At 38.7% G+C, this 15719-nt stretch overlaps 1 protein-coding gene across 2 annotated transcripts; it reads right to left on the bottom strand.

Annotated features, from left to right (window-relative positions):
• Positions 1 to 1167: 1167 nt before the first annotated feature.
• TTC14 (tetratricopeptide repeat domain 14) lies at positions 1168 to 11087 on the bottom strand. 2 transcript variants are annotated; one of them, XM_062582528.1, is made up of 12 exons: positions 10907 to 11087; positions 10682 to 10803; positions 10215 to 10414; positions 9553 to 9637; positions 9334 to 9463; positions 8534 to 8686; positions 7763 to 7834; positions 6709 to 6828; positions 6514 to 6636; positions 5725 to 5842; positions 3446 to 3555; positions 1168 to 2644 (listed from the first exon to the last, which is right to left on the bottom strand). In XM_062582528.1, exons 1-12 carry the CDS (start codon positions 11068 to 11070, stop codon positions 1681 to 1683), a joined length of 2361 nt encoding a protein of 786 aa, XP_062438512.1. In that variant the 5' UTR covers positions 11071 to 11087; the 3' UTR covers positions 1168 to 1680. The 2 variants fall into 2 exon arrangements, 1 of the variants encoding a protein (XP_062438512.1); XR_009959258.1 differs by lacking the exon at positions 1168 to 2644 and having other exon boundaries at positions 3478 to 3555; positions 3719 to 5842.
• Positions 11088 to 15719: the final 4632 nt, after the last annotated feature.

The raw sequence follows: 15719 nt of genomic DNA, 5'->3' as shown, positions 1-15719 counted from the left end.
AAAGCTTCTAAATTGGTTAAGTTACACCTTAATTTACTTGGCAAGATCTTGTGGCAATTGAACACCTCTTAGCACTAATTTCTACCAGAAATATATTTTAACTTCTTACTAAAATATGCAATAAATTACAGTATCAATGTTATTAAGTGTATGTTTTACATAATAAATTAACTTTAAAATTACCTTCTCAAGTTCTGCTGTTGGAGAACTAAAGATCTGGGAAATCCTTCAGAAACCAATAATTCATGTTCTTACAATGAAAATGGTAGTTATGCTAAAAGAATTAATTTTAGTAAACTGGTATCTTACGATTGCTACTGTTTCAAGACAAGTGTAAAACTGACTAGGTCCTCACTCCAGGGAATCGGCCAACTACATTGTATCTATTACATATTTGCAAAGCCTGCAAAAACCAGCAGCAATGTTGTCCAAAGGGACCAAAGGCTGAACCTTCATAACAAAGATTTGACCATGCAAATATCCTCCCTCCTTAAAAGCGATTCAGAGCACTTATCCTGAAAACAATTTTAGGTTAGAATTGCAACAGCCTGGGCAACAAAACTTACAGTTTGTTTCAAGATCATTCTTGACCATAAATCAAATACTTGGAGATCATATCTTAACGGAGAGAGGGTAGTACAGGATTAAAGTCAGTAGAATTATACTCTTCCTAGTCAACATCACATAGTACTTTTTTGGCAACTGGACTATATGTTAGGAGTTACTTTAAAAACTTGCAGATGAAAGTACAATCAGTATTGCATAATCAGCCAGACATTCAATTCAGTGTGCTCTCTGGAGAACTCTAAATAGGGAAAACTTCTTTTATAGCGATGCAACCAGTGCCTTCAAGCTACTGTAACACAAATCCTTAACAAGAAGAAGAAAAGATCAAAGTCCCACACTGGAATGTTTCAGGAGAATAAGCACTGTTTTAGAGCACCCTCTGCTTCTACCTCAACTTTATTAAATACATTACTTAAAGAATGTATTTGATAGATTTAATGAACAGAATGCACTTGCCTTCTCACAGGCACTGGCAAGTGGAATTCACTGAAATTATAAAGCATACTGAAGTCTCTCTACAGAAGGTAGTATGAGCAGTCTATGTCACCAATGCATCAGTTCAGTATCAGTCAAACACACCAGTGACTTTAAAACAAAAACTACGACACAAAACTAATAAAATTTAATGATGAAATAAACCATATACATTGACGGCACATCAGCTCCATTCAGTTATCTCCTTTGAATAGCTAGAGGTTAGGTTTAATACAAAAATAGTTAACAGTCAACAGTACCCTAGAAGAAGAAAAATCACCTGTCATTAAAGTGCATATTTGGTGTGAGTTACACAACTAACTACAGTTTAAGGGCAAAGGATTAAGATTTCATCCAGTCACACCAAGAATATTGTACAGGAACATCCCAAATTAAGAGTACAAGGAACTTTGATTTTAAATAGCAACTGATATTTGAGATATCCTTGCATATCTTGTTTTTTCTGCCATACAATCTCTTTACATTGAAGAGTATTTGCCACACATTCTGCACAACAGAACAGTTTCTGCTTTACTATAATTTTTCATATGCTTTTAAAGGGCATATATTTTTCCTTAATAGATACCTGAAAATAATTAATTTACCTACAACCAGCATGATAGCATTATCTTAGGTACTTTACTGGTTCTTCTGCTTACTTCCTTTTTCCCTCTCAAATTCAGCAATTTGATTGAATATGTTAAGTAAGTTCTGGGGCAGGTTTCTTTTAATGCCACTTTCTGATTGTTCTTTACCATTTAGAGTAGTTTCCTCATCAACTTCCTTTGTTGTACTAGTCTCCTTAGTCTCTTCATAAGCTCCTTCTCTAAGTTTACACTCTCTTCTTTCATTTTTATACTGACCTAATAGATGCCTATCACTTTCATAACTTCTTTCACTTTCCTGTAAGTAAGTGCTAGAATATGACTTGTACTTTCCCACTGATGTGCCAGAATGATCAGACCCTGCTGGAGATGCGTAATACCTGTTTTGACCTGAGCTGTATCTTTTAAACTGTTCTCTTTTCCCCTCTACTTCCCTGTCTAATTTCCTAAAATAATGCATCTTCGTTTTGTCATATGACTTATAACACGAACCTGATGAAATCCTCCTACTGGGAAAAAATCTGTCGGTTTTACCGTATTTTTCAAATTTGCTACTACTTGCCTGAGTTCTGAAGCTACTGTAAGAATCTCTTGAATCTTCAGACCTACCTCCAAAAGTGTCTTCATCCTCAGCTGAAGTCCTCGATAGAGAACAGTGTCTGTCTTTCTCTCTTACCTCTGTTTTTGGATACGCTAAGCTGTCCTGCCTTTCCAGCAGTTTTTCCACTTCAAACTTTTGGTTAAGAAAGGAAGCAGAGGTATCAGCTGGAGGTGAATACCATTCATCTTTCCTAATCTGATCTTTATAATGCAAAGATCTAGATGAGTGCTTTTTGGAGCTGCGGGAAGACTCGGATTTATTCCGATGCTTTTTCTTGTGTTTTTTGTGATCAGAAGAAGAGGAGGAGGAAGAAATTGATACATCTGATGAAGAGTCACTTGAGGACGAGGAGGAAGATGAGGAGGAGGAAGTTGATCTTTTCCTTTTCTTCTTCAACCTAAAAATGTAATTAACCTATGAAATCTTCAGTATCAGGGAAAGATTATATGTTCAAGGCAAAAGTGTACTCTCCAGAGTTTGGCTGAAATTGGACATAAAAGGAAACTGGGCCTGACCTGCCAAGACATGATTTCAAAAGTTGTGTTTTTATAAAGAGAATTCATATTAAATCCACAGAGCACTTCTATTATAACAAGTCATCTTTCCCAGTTTAATAGCTCATTGCATTTGCTAAATATTTTTAGTCAATATATCTGCCACATATTTTTCTCCTAGAGGCTATATACATTAAAGAACATTGCTCAGGAAAAATGCTGGAGCAGAAACCTACATTTCTACCTAGCTTACTCTTACACAATCTTTTTGGAAATGAATTGTTCACAGTCTTATCTACACTTACTGCTGTTTCCTCTTTGAAACCATACGACTTCTTCCATGGTTATAGGAAAAACAATACAATTATAAATTCAGATTTAGTAGCAGAAATTCGTAAGTCCTTGATATTATAGCTTCTGTTTGTAACCAACTTAGGTAAAAAGGATGGAGCCAAGAAAACAGCAGTCAGTCATTAAATGGTGTTGCTTTGAGAATCATGCTTTGGCTGTTCTTAATTACTGTCTAATCTGTGCTTTAACTGTCAAAAAACTCCAGCATTTGCAATGGGTCCTTTATCTTAAAATATCAGGTCTTATACTTACCGTTCTAGGGTGGGTTTGTAGAGTTTTTTTCTTATTAAAAAAAATATCATGCTCTGGCACAACAGGCTCAAGAATCAGAATACTGAATATAACAAGGTTACCTTTTCTCTTCTTTTAAGAGCTTACGCAATTTTTCTGCACTTGTTTCTATTTTCTTTTCTTTCTGTCTCTCTTCTTTTGCAGCTTGTTTCTCCCTCATTTCCAAAGATTTCTTTTTTGAACCCAAATACCAAAAAAAAAAAAAAAATAAAAAAATAAAGAAAGAAAAAAAAAAGAAAACACCAAAACACATTAAAAGTAAAAATGTTACCATAGGTATATTCCCCATGTCCCCAACCCCATTCAAATGTATAATTACACCAAAGATGTTTTACCAGGATTCCCAGATCAAGAATTAATATTGTTCAGGAGTTTGTCATTGGCCGTTGTGATAATCAGGTTTACATTAAGGACCATATTGCAGTTTTTATCCCATTAAAAGATAAGTTTTTCCAGCCATTGCAGTGGTACCCGTGATCCAGCACACCATGAAGCACGCAGTCCAAAAGATACAGATGGCAAATGCAAGAAAAACAATGTTAGCAGGTTGAGGGGGGAAAGGGGAAGGAGAGAAAGAACAAGAGAAAGAGAGAGGAAGAGAGAGAAGGGTTTGAGGGAAAGCATCATTATTGTTGTTTACAAATAAGCCATGGTAGAACCCATTTTGTAGTGTAGTCAAATTGGCCACGTTTGAATACAAACCATTTTGAGATAATTTCACAGACCAGTTTGATGCATAGTTTACATAAGAAATCATGTTCCAAGGGTTTGTTGGTGATGAGCAGCACCAGATGTCAGATACAGCAACAACGGTCCAATTCAGAAGAAAATGCATTGGAGAAAAACACATAATCAGTATTACAGGAAAACATTTTTAATTATGTTTTAGCCATTCTTGCACAACAGTATGAAAGTACTGCATGTGCATATTAAAATACATGCAAGTGCCATAGATCATCTGATTAACAGATAAATAATTCTTAAAGATACATTATTTAAGTCCTTTTAAGTCCTTTAAAGATCACAGACTTCTGTGATCTACAGCCCTAAACAGCAGCTCTATTCATATTCAGAGCAGAAAGTCTGATTATGGTTTTCAATACTTAGCAAGTGTCATAACAGATAAAGTAAAGGAAATCCTTAATTGCAGATAAGGCTATGCAAACAAATGAACAATAGTTCAGTCGATGGTGTTTTGTAGCTGCTGCATGAATGACCATTATACCAGAATAATTCTAAAGGAGAGTAAACTCTTAACTCCTACTTGCTGAGAATATTCATCATTTTAACCACGGCTTTGAGACCTCTTTCTAAAACAGTCATACTTCTTTCTTTATATTGCCAAATAGGGATAGCGCTCCAATAGCATGCAGTGCAGTATTTACAGAGTGTAGTTCTGTTTCATTAAGGATTGTCATACATCTCCTCTTCCCCCTTCTTTCAACACAACCCGTGAGCATTATGGCTTCACCAACTAAAGAAGTGTTGATTAAGTCCTGTTAATATCTACCTAGGTCTATTTCCTTAAACACAGAAGCATAAAGCAAAACAACCCTGTGCTTCAGACCTTGAACTTACTCCTCGATCCTCAGAAGACGATACAAATAAGGGAGATAAATGAAAGAAAAAAAACAACAGACAAAGTTTAGCATAGTGACCCACCATGGCTCACTTGGGAAATACGCTGTGTGGAAGTGAAGACACAGTGACATAGTCACGAAAGTACAGTTAGTTCAGAAGTACACATACAAGTGAAAACTCTCGTACCACAGAAGAAAACAAGACACTCTTTTGAGTGTCTCCACCTCTTCCACTTACTGTTTTCCTTTAAATCTTAAATACTGATCAGCTATTAATTTTCCCTCTCATGTGATCTTCCTGTAAGTTAGCTTTGGCTCATGTTATTGTACCTTTTTCCTGATTATTCCAAATTACAACCATCTTGCAGCTGATAGGGCTTGCAATGTTTATTCGGCTTGCCCAAGAGTTTATACTTTGCATGTTTATATTCACCAAATATTTTCATTCAACATTATTAAGCATGCTTAGGTGGTGGAGTATTCTCATTCCAGGGTTGGCTGATAGGGTTTAATTGCTTTTGTTTTTTCACTGCTGGGCATTTCTTTACTATCCTGTTCAGAACAATAAAGTCATCAATAGGTACGTTACTTCTGGTAGGTATAGCCATAATGCTTACTATAGAAGATTTACTGTGGAGGGGGGAAGCAGAGAATAAGACTAATCAGCGACTTATTACTCTCCATTTAAAAGATTTAGTATGATTTTTGATGGTCATTTATTGTAACTGAGAGAATCAAATGAAGAGAAAGTAAAGAATCACCTGCATGTGCTTACGGAGTTTCGTTAAGGCCTCTTCTGCTTCCTGAAAAGTCTCATCCAAACTTAAAGCTTTTTTATAGTAACTTTCAGCATTTAGTAGTTTGTCCTCCTCTTCCAACCTAACATTCAAATTGTATGTTTTATATACAGGTAAGCCACAGAATTTATTTTGACTTTTTTTTTTTTTTTTTTTTTTTTTTTTAATTTTTAGGACTACCTTTCTTACTTGTACTGTGACACTGCATCTCTCCGAGACCCAATCTATCATCTTCGCCCACCTCAGTAAAGAAATAACACGACCAACACATTATCATCTCCTAATCATCATCAAGAATTTAGAATTTCAGTTCCAGATTCAAAAATACTGCATCTCTTCTTAACACAGGTCTCAAAAGAAGTCTGTTCCCTAAATATTAGTTAAAAAAGCATTTTTTTTGTTATAGTAGTTACCACAAGTATTTCTGAGAAGTAACAGAATATAATTTAGTTACAAATACTTTCTAAAAATAATCTCTTAATATTGCCAAATATTTCACAAAACTGTACAAAAGCCTGATATCCTACAAGTGAAAGCATATCAAGAATTAAATCTTCATTGTTTTGCAAGGATTTTAATTAGGACAGAGGTGGCTTATGCCACCTGCATAAGCAGTTTTATTTCCAAGGCAGGCTTTATTTTTTACCAATAGTCAGAAGGAAAGAAGCCATTCTGTTCCCTAACTAGAACTATATAATGAAAGTACTATGAGAAAAATTGTTAGTAACTGATTAAAAACAGTTTAACACTTACTGCCCGCCTCTTTCCACAAGTGTCTGACAGAGGTATTTTCTTGCATTTCTGTGGGTGGGACAGTTTTCTAATGCAATCTCAAAATCATCTATGGCTTTGTTTAGACTTCCTTTTGTTGCATACCTACAGAAGAATTAGAGTTTAACAAAGTTAATCTTTCACAAAGCAAAAAACCAATGAAACAAGGATACTTACAGAGCTCCCCGGGCTACCAAAGCTTCAACATTCTGTGGGTCTATTTCCAAGGCCTTGTTGTACTCATTCATAGCTTCCACGTGGCGCCCAACCTTAAAATAATCAACTCCAGTCTTCACACTGGAAAAAAAAATTTTAGGAAATACTATGTACAGTTAGCCTAAGCAGATTCTATACCATTAGTAACTTGGAAACTATGGTTCTGTGCTTAAGCTCAGCTCGTTACATCAATACCACATTCACATCATTGCACACCAACATACTGTGCTTAATCTGAAAATTTAAGGCATTTGAGAGCACTTCCTCAGACAGTACTATAGGACTATATGACACTTTTCATTTGCAGAATGAATGTTTAAGTACTTTTGTGCATAGAATTCTATATATGACTATCATACTAACACTGGAACAGTTTTAATAACATAGAGCTAAATCTACTATTGGACCAAGGACATAAGATGATATCGGTAGAGGCACTGAAGCCAGTTCATCTTAACCTGAAATATTTTGGAGGTTTTAAATTTCACATTCATTATCTGAATCTTTCTTCTACATTTGCCAAAAGATTAACTTCCTGGAAGGCAACTGACATGAGTTGAATATTTAGAGACTTCATTTTTTTATTAAAAAAAAAAAAACATATTAAATAACTTGTTAGATATATTACTACTTACAACTCCAGTAACGTAACTGATCTACTATGTTAAAATTGGTATCATAGTTGTCACCAGCCTATATTACATCTTACTCTTTTCCTAGCAGGCCACACAATTTTTCAAAGGGAAACTATAAATTTTCTCTTTGGAAACTGAGAAACAATGTCCAGAAGAGAATGACAAGGACACTTTTCAACCTGTCTGGACAGGACAGCAGCTTCTCTATCGTATATCTACCTGGCAGTTAGGGCTACTTGCAAGCAAGCCTTCCTGGTTACATTCAGAGTATGCAAGCACTGCGGAAAAACTCATTCAGAATACATTTTTAAGAAATATAACCTGTAACCTGATCCTGATCTTGGAACGAGTGCTGACAAGAAAAATCAAGTATTACATACCATTTCAAGGCCCAAGATGCAGACTGCCTTTTCCTCAATGCAGGAGCAAAGTCTTCATCACTGAAATTTTTGCTTGGGGGTGGGGGGAGGGAGGAGAACAAAAAAGAACAAAAACTCACATTGTCTTCTAAATCTATAAAACCAAACTTAAAAGCTGTAATGAAATCTAGCATAAGCTGAAATATTATTGGTATGATGCCTTCCCGTTCTCCAGCCAGGAATATTCTTTTACATTTCCAAAACAGTTCTACCTGACCCATTCTAAGGTGCTGAACTGAACTAATATGGCTAGAGTACACCTAACAATATACCATATACGCCTCCTTGGGAGCCCAGTATTTCAGGGCTCATAATATCAACAGCCACATGTGTTTGGAGCTGTATTCCCCAAAACTTGATATCTATTACTGAAATATACATTATGAATTAATCATGTGACAAAACACATTAGAACCTAAACATCTCACATTTCAATCCAAAGATATTAACAAGATTTAAGCAATATTTTCCTCAAGTAATTGGTATCAAATGTAGTTTGCTTGATAAGGCATCTTGGTTTTTCAAAATAAAAGAATTCCAAATTTAAATTTCTTACTCTAGAATAATTAGCTTTAAATATATAAAGACATGTAGGTTGCAGTCATGCAAAACAGAATGACTAGGTATCAGCAGTCTAGGAAGTTGTTGTACATAGTCTTCCAACCACAAGTCTATTTCAGTGGATTAGAATAACCTCCATAAACCTGTAAGATCAATGTAAAAATCACTTACATTTGAAGACCTCTCATCAAAGACGGTGGGTTTGATTCACTTAGCCCTAGCTTTTCTGCTAAATATTCAACGACTGATGGATTAGCAAATCCTGGAGAACGATGCAAAACTTCTTCGTACGTATCTAACGTATTGGCAACTTCCATGCTTCGCCTTAAAGAAAGCACCGATGCACACAAACACAACCTCATTTTACTGTTGTAAATTCAATTCATTCAATTTTATGATTTTTCTGTTTAAAGCAAGTATGTATGTACTGATGCTTATTATTGGCAAACAAGCAAATTATGGAATGGTAACACCTAGTTTCCTTTCACTGCATAAATTTTTGTACTGTTTAGCAAATCTCTTGTCCTACAGCCTAAGAGTTTTTTTGGAATTCATTTCAGCACCTATCCTCTAGTGCACATAAAAAGCCTTACGAAACTGCAGAGACAGCTGTGTTCTGCAAGTTGTTAAGAGTCATTTTAAGAGTTTAACATTTCCGTCTCCCAAGTCAATAGATTTTGGTCAGACTCTCTTAACAGAGTCTCACAATGACAGATATTTCAAGTTCTAAATTTATAGGATACAACCTCACTATTTTTTGCTTCTGTTACTTTTTGGGAAAGAGTCTAAAAGAAAATCTCATCTGTAATATCCAGAAACACATATATTTAAGAGATGAAAAATGCACATAGTATGTCCCCATCTAATGAAATCACACGCAACCCTAACAAATTTAAAAGACAGTCAGGCAAAGACACTCTTCAGACACACTGAATATACCTAGTAAGTACAGCTGAACAGTAAATTCTTACCTGTAATGTAATGGAAATTCATCAGAGGTAATTACTCCAAGTTTTGTACTACAAAGATTGGGTGGAAGAGCTGAGCTGTAAAGCGATACTGTGAGTTTTTCGTGATAACGATCAACATCCTTGACTGCAGCTATAAAAACAGTGAAAATTAAAACAAAATGGCAGAATTCTCTCAAAAATGAAACAAAGATTCCTGAAACAATTTCTGTGGCTGCTTGCCTCGAATAATGTCTCCAGTCTGATAATAAGATAAAGGATCTCCATGGTTGCTATGAGAAGGCACATCTCTCAATGGACAAAGAGCCTGCAATGGAAAAGAGTAAAACTACGATAAAGAACACAAGTAGTTATAAAACCAAACAGGTTGCATTACAAAACTTGCCCCTTTCTTCCCCTCCACTCAGAATTCATCTGCACAACAACCTTTTAGCATGCAAAGTCACTGTAAAACATATACATATACAAATTTTTAAATACAGAAGCACTTATTCCATTGATGTAAAATATGCAATAACACTGTTGAAGCCAACAAGACTAGCCAATTTCCATCAGTCTTTATAGCTAAATGGTCAAAATCATTTAAATAAACTCAAGAGGTTTTTTCTTCATCTAGGATTAAATTAGAGGAACACCAGTTTTACCTATTCCATAAATAGACGAACTTTTTGATGCACAGTTAACACATTTTGAGGATAGAGGAGAAGAAAGAAGGGTAAAAGGACTCAGAGCATCACATGCTGTCAAATCATACTACTACTCACTGTCCCAGGGCTCAGTTCTACCTTTACCCACACCATTCCACAAGAAGATGCAAGACGCAGCCAAACATTAAAAAACACTACTGTTCTAGAGCAAAATACTGTTAATCGTAGCCATCTTACAGTGATTTCTAAATCCGAGATCTCCCGTATGACACCACTTCCCAGACAAATCAACACCATGAAAAAGCCAAATTCACGAATAGAAGTAATCCTCCCAATCACAATGTCGCCACGTTCAATGTCTTGAAAGAACAGTTCTCTCCTGTCTTCCCTGGGAACTTCCATGAACTGCTCCAGGGGAGGCATAACAGCATAATACTCTGCAACACAGGAGTCATTCACAGTTAGGTAATGACTGAGCTACATCCTGAAATTACAGGCTAGTTCATTGCAGCAAAATATTTTAAAGTTTGATTAATTTGTGATAACAAAGCCTATGCACGAATTAGAAAAAGCACCACACCAAAACCTCTGTAACTTTGCTTTAAACATGCACCGAGCTCTCTGCATCCCTAGGATGTCCAGCAGACACTTCACAACCACGTTTTTTCGCAGGAAAGGCTCGGTTCACCTCCCAGCTTGTTTACCTTCATTTTCTTCGAGCGTGTCGCAAAGAGGGCCGTTGGGTTTCCACGACTGAGCAAAAAGGAGATCCGCCTTCCTGGCGATGAGCCGCTGTATCTCGGTGTCGGTGTTTGTCCGCTCTTTCCTTGGGGAAGAGGAACCCGTCAGAGCGGCCCCGGGCCCCCTCCCCTAAATCGCTGCCTCCCGCCCCGCTCGCGGCGCGGCCCAGCGGCCCCGCAGCCCCTCACCAGGCGGGCGGCGGGGGCGGGGCCCCGCGGGGCGGCTCGGCGGCGGCGCCCGGCGGCGGCAGCAGCCCGCGGAAGTCGGGGTTGTCGTGCTGCTCGGCGCGGAGCAGCGAGAGCAGCGTGGGGCCGTGGTAGCTCAGCGCCTGCCGCAGCAGCTCCCGGTCCATCCCGCCGCGTCGCCCGCCGCCACCGCCGAGGCCACGGCCGGAACCGGAACCGCCGTCCCGAGGCCCCCGCCGCGCATGCGCCGCGCCGCCGGGGCGGAGCCGCCGGGGCGGGGCAGGGCGGGGCCCGCCCGCAGCGCCGCCCGCAGCGCCCCCTGGGGCACCGGAGGACGCGGCGGAGCCGGCGCGCGCAGGGCGCCTCGGGAGGGGGCGCGGGGTGCCGGCCGCCACCTAGGGCTTGGCGACACCTTTTCAGGTCTCCGGTGCTAATATGAAAAAGGTGATACGAGCATAACTCAAAATAAACACCGAAACGAAAAAAAAAAACCCCACAAAACCCGTAGGGTTCTTCGCCAGGAGCTGCAGAAACACCTGCGGCTCGGGGCAGCTGAGGGGACCCAACGGCTCTAACGGTCGCCAACGGCTCTCGCGGCGCGGCGGCTGCAGCGGCTGCTTCCCGCGCCCTGCAGAGGGCGCTGCGCCACCGCGGGCTCTGGCCGCCTCCCGCCCGCAGCGAGCCTGTCCCGGCGCCACCGGGAGGTAGAGAGATTTATATATATATATATGTGTGTGTGTATATATATATATGTATGTATATATATGTATATATATATGTATGTCTTCAGAAGATAGATATTTGATTGTTTAGCTGTGAGGAAATACCTCACTCAGGGAGTTGTTGATTAGTTTGCAATCAGTTCCTAAATGTATGAACTAAGTTATTAGAAGGTGAATAAATGAAAGCATTACAAAGACGACTGCTGTGTGGGACTTAACTATGCAGATGAACTGGGTTTTTTTCCAGCTTTGAAGTAAACACCTGCAATGTTTATAACATTGCTTTTTAAATGTAGCCCTTTGTCAGGCTTCTTATCATAAATTCATAAAGTGAATAGAAAGAAGTATGCTGGTGAGAAAACGTATGTTTTTCAGAATAGCTATATTGAAACAATGGGAAAACTGAGCAATTATCTCAGGAAAACAATCGTACACTGGGATAGTTGAACAGTTAAAATAAGCCTAGTGCTGGAGTCTGTGGTTTAGTTTACCAAGCTTAGAACCTAAAAAGACACTTGATTCAGGAGGCTCTTCACGCTGATCTCCTCTTCCAGCTAATGGAGAAACATGCTTAAAACAGCAGGAATTAATCCAGGCCTGCTGGAGTGATCCCAGTTCTTGAATCTCCTGGAAAAAAATTGTCTCTGGCATCACACTTAGTAATTAATTTTTAAAAGAAAAGAAGTAAGAAAACCCACTGCAAACAGCATAATGTCACTTCTATCCTCAATACAATGTTGAGGAAGAAAAAATAGCAATCTGACTGTCAGCAGATCAGTTACACAAACTCCTCTAGGAAGCAGCATGACTAAGAGGGCAAGGATCATATCAAAGACACTGCTCTCAGAAGCTCAGTTCAAAGCCAGCAGGCATATCGCTGGTAGAACAGACTCGGGGAAGACACTAGAAGGGCACATTTATATTTTCTTTTAATTGTATGTCCTCCTCTTTTAAGATTATAACAGAAGATAAAGACATAACACAACTACAGCTGCTAGTGTTTGGATTTAAAGTCTTCCTGATTTACGTAAGACCAGGTGTGTACTTACATTTCTGATTATTGTGGTAGAAAAAAAAGTGAACACTAGAAGGAAATTTCTACACATTAAGACTTATTAGGCATAGCTCCACATGGAAAGGTTAATGCACCTGCACAGATCCAGATGTAGACTGGCAGCCTTTCCTGGATGAATCGCTCTGCCAGTGCCCTGTCCTGAACTGCACTGTATGATAGCAGATACTGACAGTTTTATTTGAGGGAACAGTATTTTGAGGAAGAGTTAATTTGTGTGGCTTAGCAAATTAAAAAATGCTGGCAATAAAATTTGTTTGAAGCACAAACTCTTTTTTGCAAGCATTTTTCCAGCCTACTATGCACACACACACAGAAAGCACATGAAGTAAGACATTGTAAGTAAATATTTTAAGTACCTTGTGGCTTCCAGACATGCCAGACCAGAAAAAATGCATGGCTAAAGCTGAATTACCTTTAATTATTGACTTCTCTAACAGACATTTCCTTCTGTGAGTAGAAATCAATTGTATTATAGGAAATTCACTAATTTAAACATTGGGCTATCACGCAGAATGTGGCATAGCTGCTCCCGAACATGAGGGTTAATTTGAGATTGCAAGTGATTGTTTTCCTCGCAAGCTATCACTGCCACTGGACAGGGACACCTGACTTAAGAGACAGCATGTGAATAAAAGAAAACAGTAAAGAACAAGATTCTAGAAAGCTCTTTGGAACAGAAAACAAAAGCTTAGCTTTCTCCAAGCATTACTTGGCTATGCTAGATTTTAACTGGGGCCACCAAATTCTGAAGTTATCTTAATCACAAATACTAAAATACACTCACAGTACTCCGTTTTCAAAAATAGCTTTGCCCAACCAGGCTGTATATGAATGAGTTCGTAATTTTCTTTCCTAGCTTTTATAAGGAACCCAGAAGCAAAACATGGCTACTAAATATGAATCGTTCATGCTTTGCCCCACTTCACTAAGGGCACACACAAGCCTTTGCTATCCTTGCTTCTCTTGGGACACTGTGTAGGTATGTTCTGTGCTCTTAGAAGTCTCCCTGTATGTTTTCAATGGTGTATTTTTCATGCCTCAAGCTTTGGTTGTTTGACTCCAATTAGCCAACATGGAATATTTTAGATAGAAGGATATAGCAGCCACCACAGTTCAAGCAGGGATAATACTAAATGGGACAGTATGTAGGAAACCCATAGCATAAAACCCAGTAATTCACAGGTTACATACTAAACCCTGTAAGTACACAGTCTCTTAAGAGACTGCAGGGACTGAGGTGGGAGAGTGCTGCATATACAGCACTAGGCTGTCATTAGTTCTCTATACAATAGACTTCTGGGACTGCATGGATAAAAAGTGATTGGCAGCGTATATTATGTATGGAAAGATGGTGTGCAGAAGTCTGCTGCTTCTTGAGGAAAAACTGATGAAAGTTAACATATCACACTACTCGAAGAGGAACATTCCAGGTCCATTGAAACCAGACATGTCTGAGTGAGTATGATGCAGGTTTTGTGAGAGTTCAGGTCATACATGTTAAAAGGCAGCTCCCAAGATCCATCATGTACGCTGTAACTCTCCCAATACCAAGCTTTATGAATTTATAACAAGCTAGCTTTGAACCCGGAGTCTCACTTACTGTAAATTCCTCATGGTCTCAGAACATCACTGACAGTGACAGGGCCCCTGACAGTGACAACCCCAAACCTGACAGCTATGATAAGGTTTTAAAGGAGAGATGTGAAATACTAAGTAGATTTTCATCAAACTCCAGTAAGCACAGCTTGAATGCAACAAGGTCAAGCTGCTTTTCAAATGTTCCCAGGTATCCAGTATCAGCAGTAAAGCTTCTAAGAAAATTGAAAGGGGAGAAAGGGTTTTATGTTACGAGCCACATTTTATCACTGACAAAAAGATTAGATCCTCCAAGATCATGCTTGTCAAAGTACTATTTCTGCAAAGTTGGACATATTTGAGACAGTTAGGACTCAAAGTTTTAGCTCAGTGCAAATGGGAGCAAAATATTCAACCAAGTATGTTTTGGGGGGGGCAAAGGAAGACGAAACTAATGGTGTTACTGAGAATTAACATAAAGAGCTATACTTACAGCTGTTTGTCAGTGTTGTCTTAGCAAATTGCCAAGAGCAGTCCTACTGCCCATTTTTCTCGACAATTTATAAAGCAGCAAAGGGATTGTTCAAAGATGACATGATATCTAAGATACCATTATAGTTCAAGAGCGATGAGAAGAAGTTAAGGGCAAAATGACTGGAAGCCAATTAGTAGCCCTGCTTTGAGGAAAACATTACACTTGCAAACAAAATCGCCAAATACGATGAAGAATGTGTGAAAACAATACAACTGCAGAATGACATCACAGGTCGTGTCTATTTAAGCACTTCCCCCTTTAATAAGTTCATCATAAATCCAACTTTGACATGGTCTCTAAGAGAGATTAAGGTTTAGGTGACATGCAGACTCACCTGGAGATATATAGAGCACATGTCATGGACCTTTGTACTTCACAGATTTCTGGAAATGCATAGACAGAGAATACTTTGTCTCCTGTAATAAATAAGCAAAGATGGACTGTGGAAACTGCTCTGAATCAACAATGAGATGCTGCTGCAATACAACAGAATTAATGTTTAAGAAATGTCCACTGAGAACCCCCCCCGGACTTTCAGTGATTTCTGTCAAACTCTGCAGGCAGTGGCGCTGCTGAGCCTTTGTGCGGCTTTAGGGATAACTGCTTGGGCACTTGGTATAGCATTTTGTGCCAGCAAATTAGTGAGAAGAGTTTGAAGATTTCAAAAGTATCATTGAAGGAGACACTGGCATTGACATTTTGTATTCTACTTGTGAAAAATCAGGTTCTAAACCGGCTCTAATGAATAAAGGTTTGCTTATTTTGACAAGAACACTAGTCACACAACAGTGATTAACTATGACACAGACTACGGGTATACATCCACCTATACACAATGCAGTATCTAGGAATCTACTAAGTATCTAGTATCTAAGTATCTAGGAATACTAACACAAGGCAGTAATCTAG

Source organism: Rhea pennata, chromosome 9 (assembly GCF_028389875.1).
Source record: "Rhea pennata isolate bPtePen1 chromosome 9, bPtePen1.pri, whole genome shotgun sequence".
In the NCBI taxonomy this organism is placed as follows: Eukaryota; Metazoa; Chordata; class Aves; order Rheiformes; family Rheidae; genus Rhea; species Rhea pennata.
Note: the sequence above shows the minus strand (reverse complement) of the source record. Positions and strands in the feature narration are given on the sequence as shown.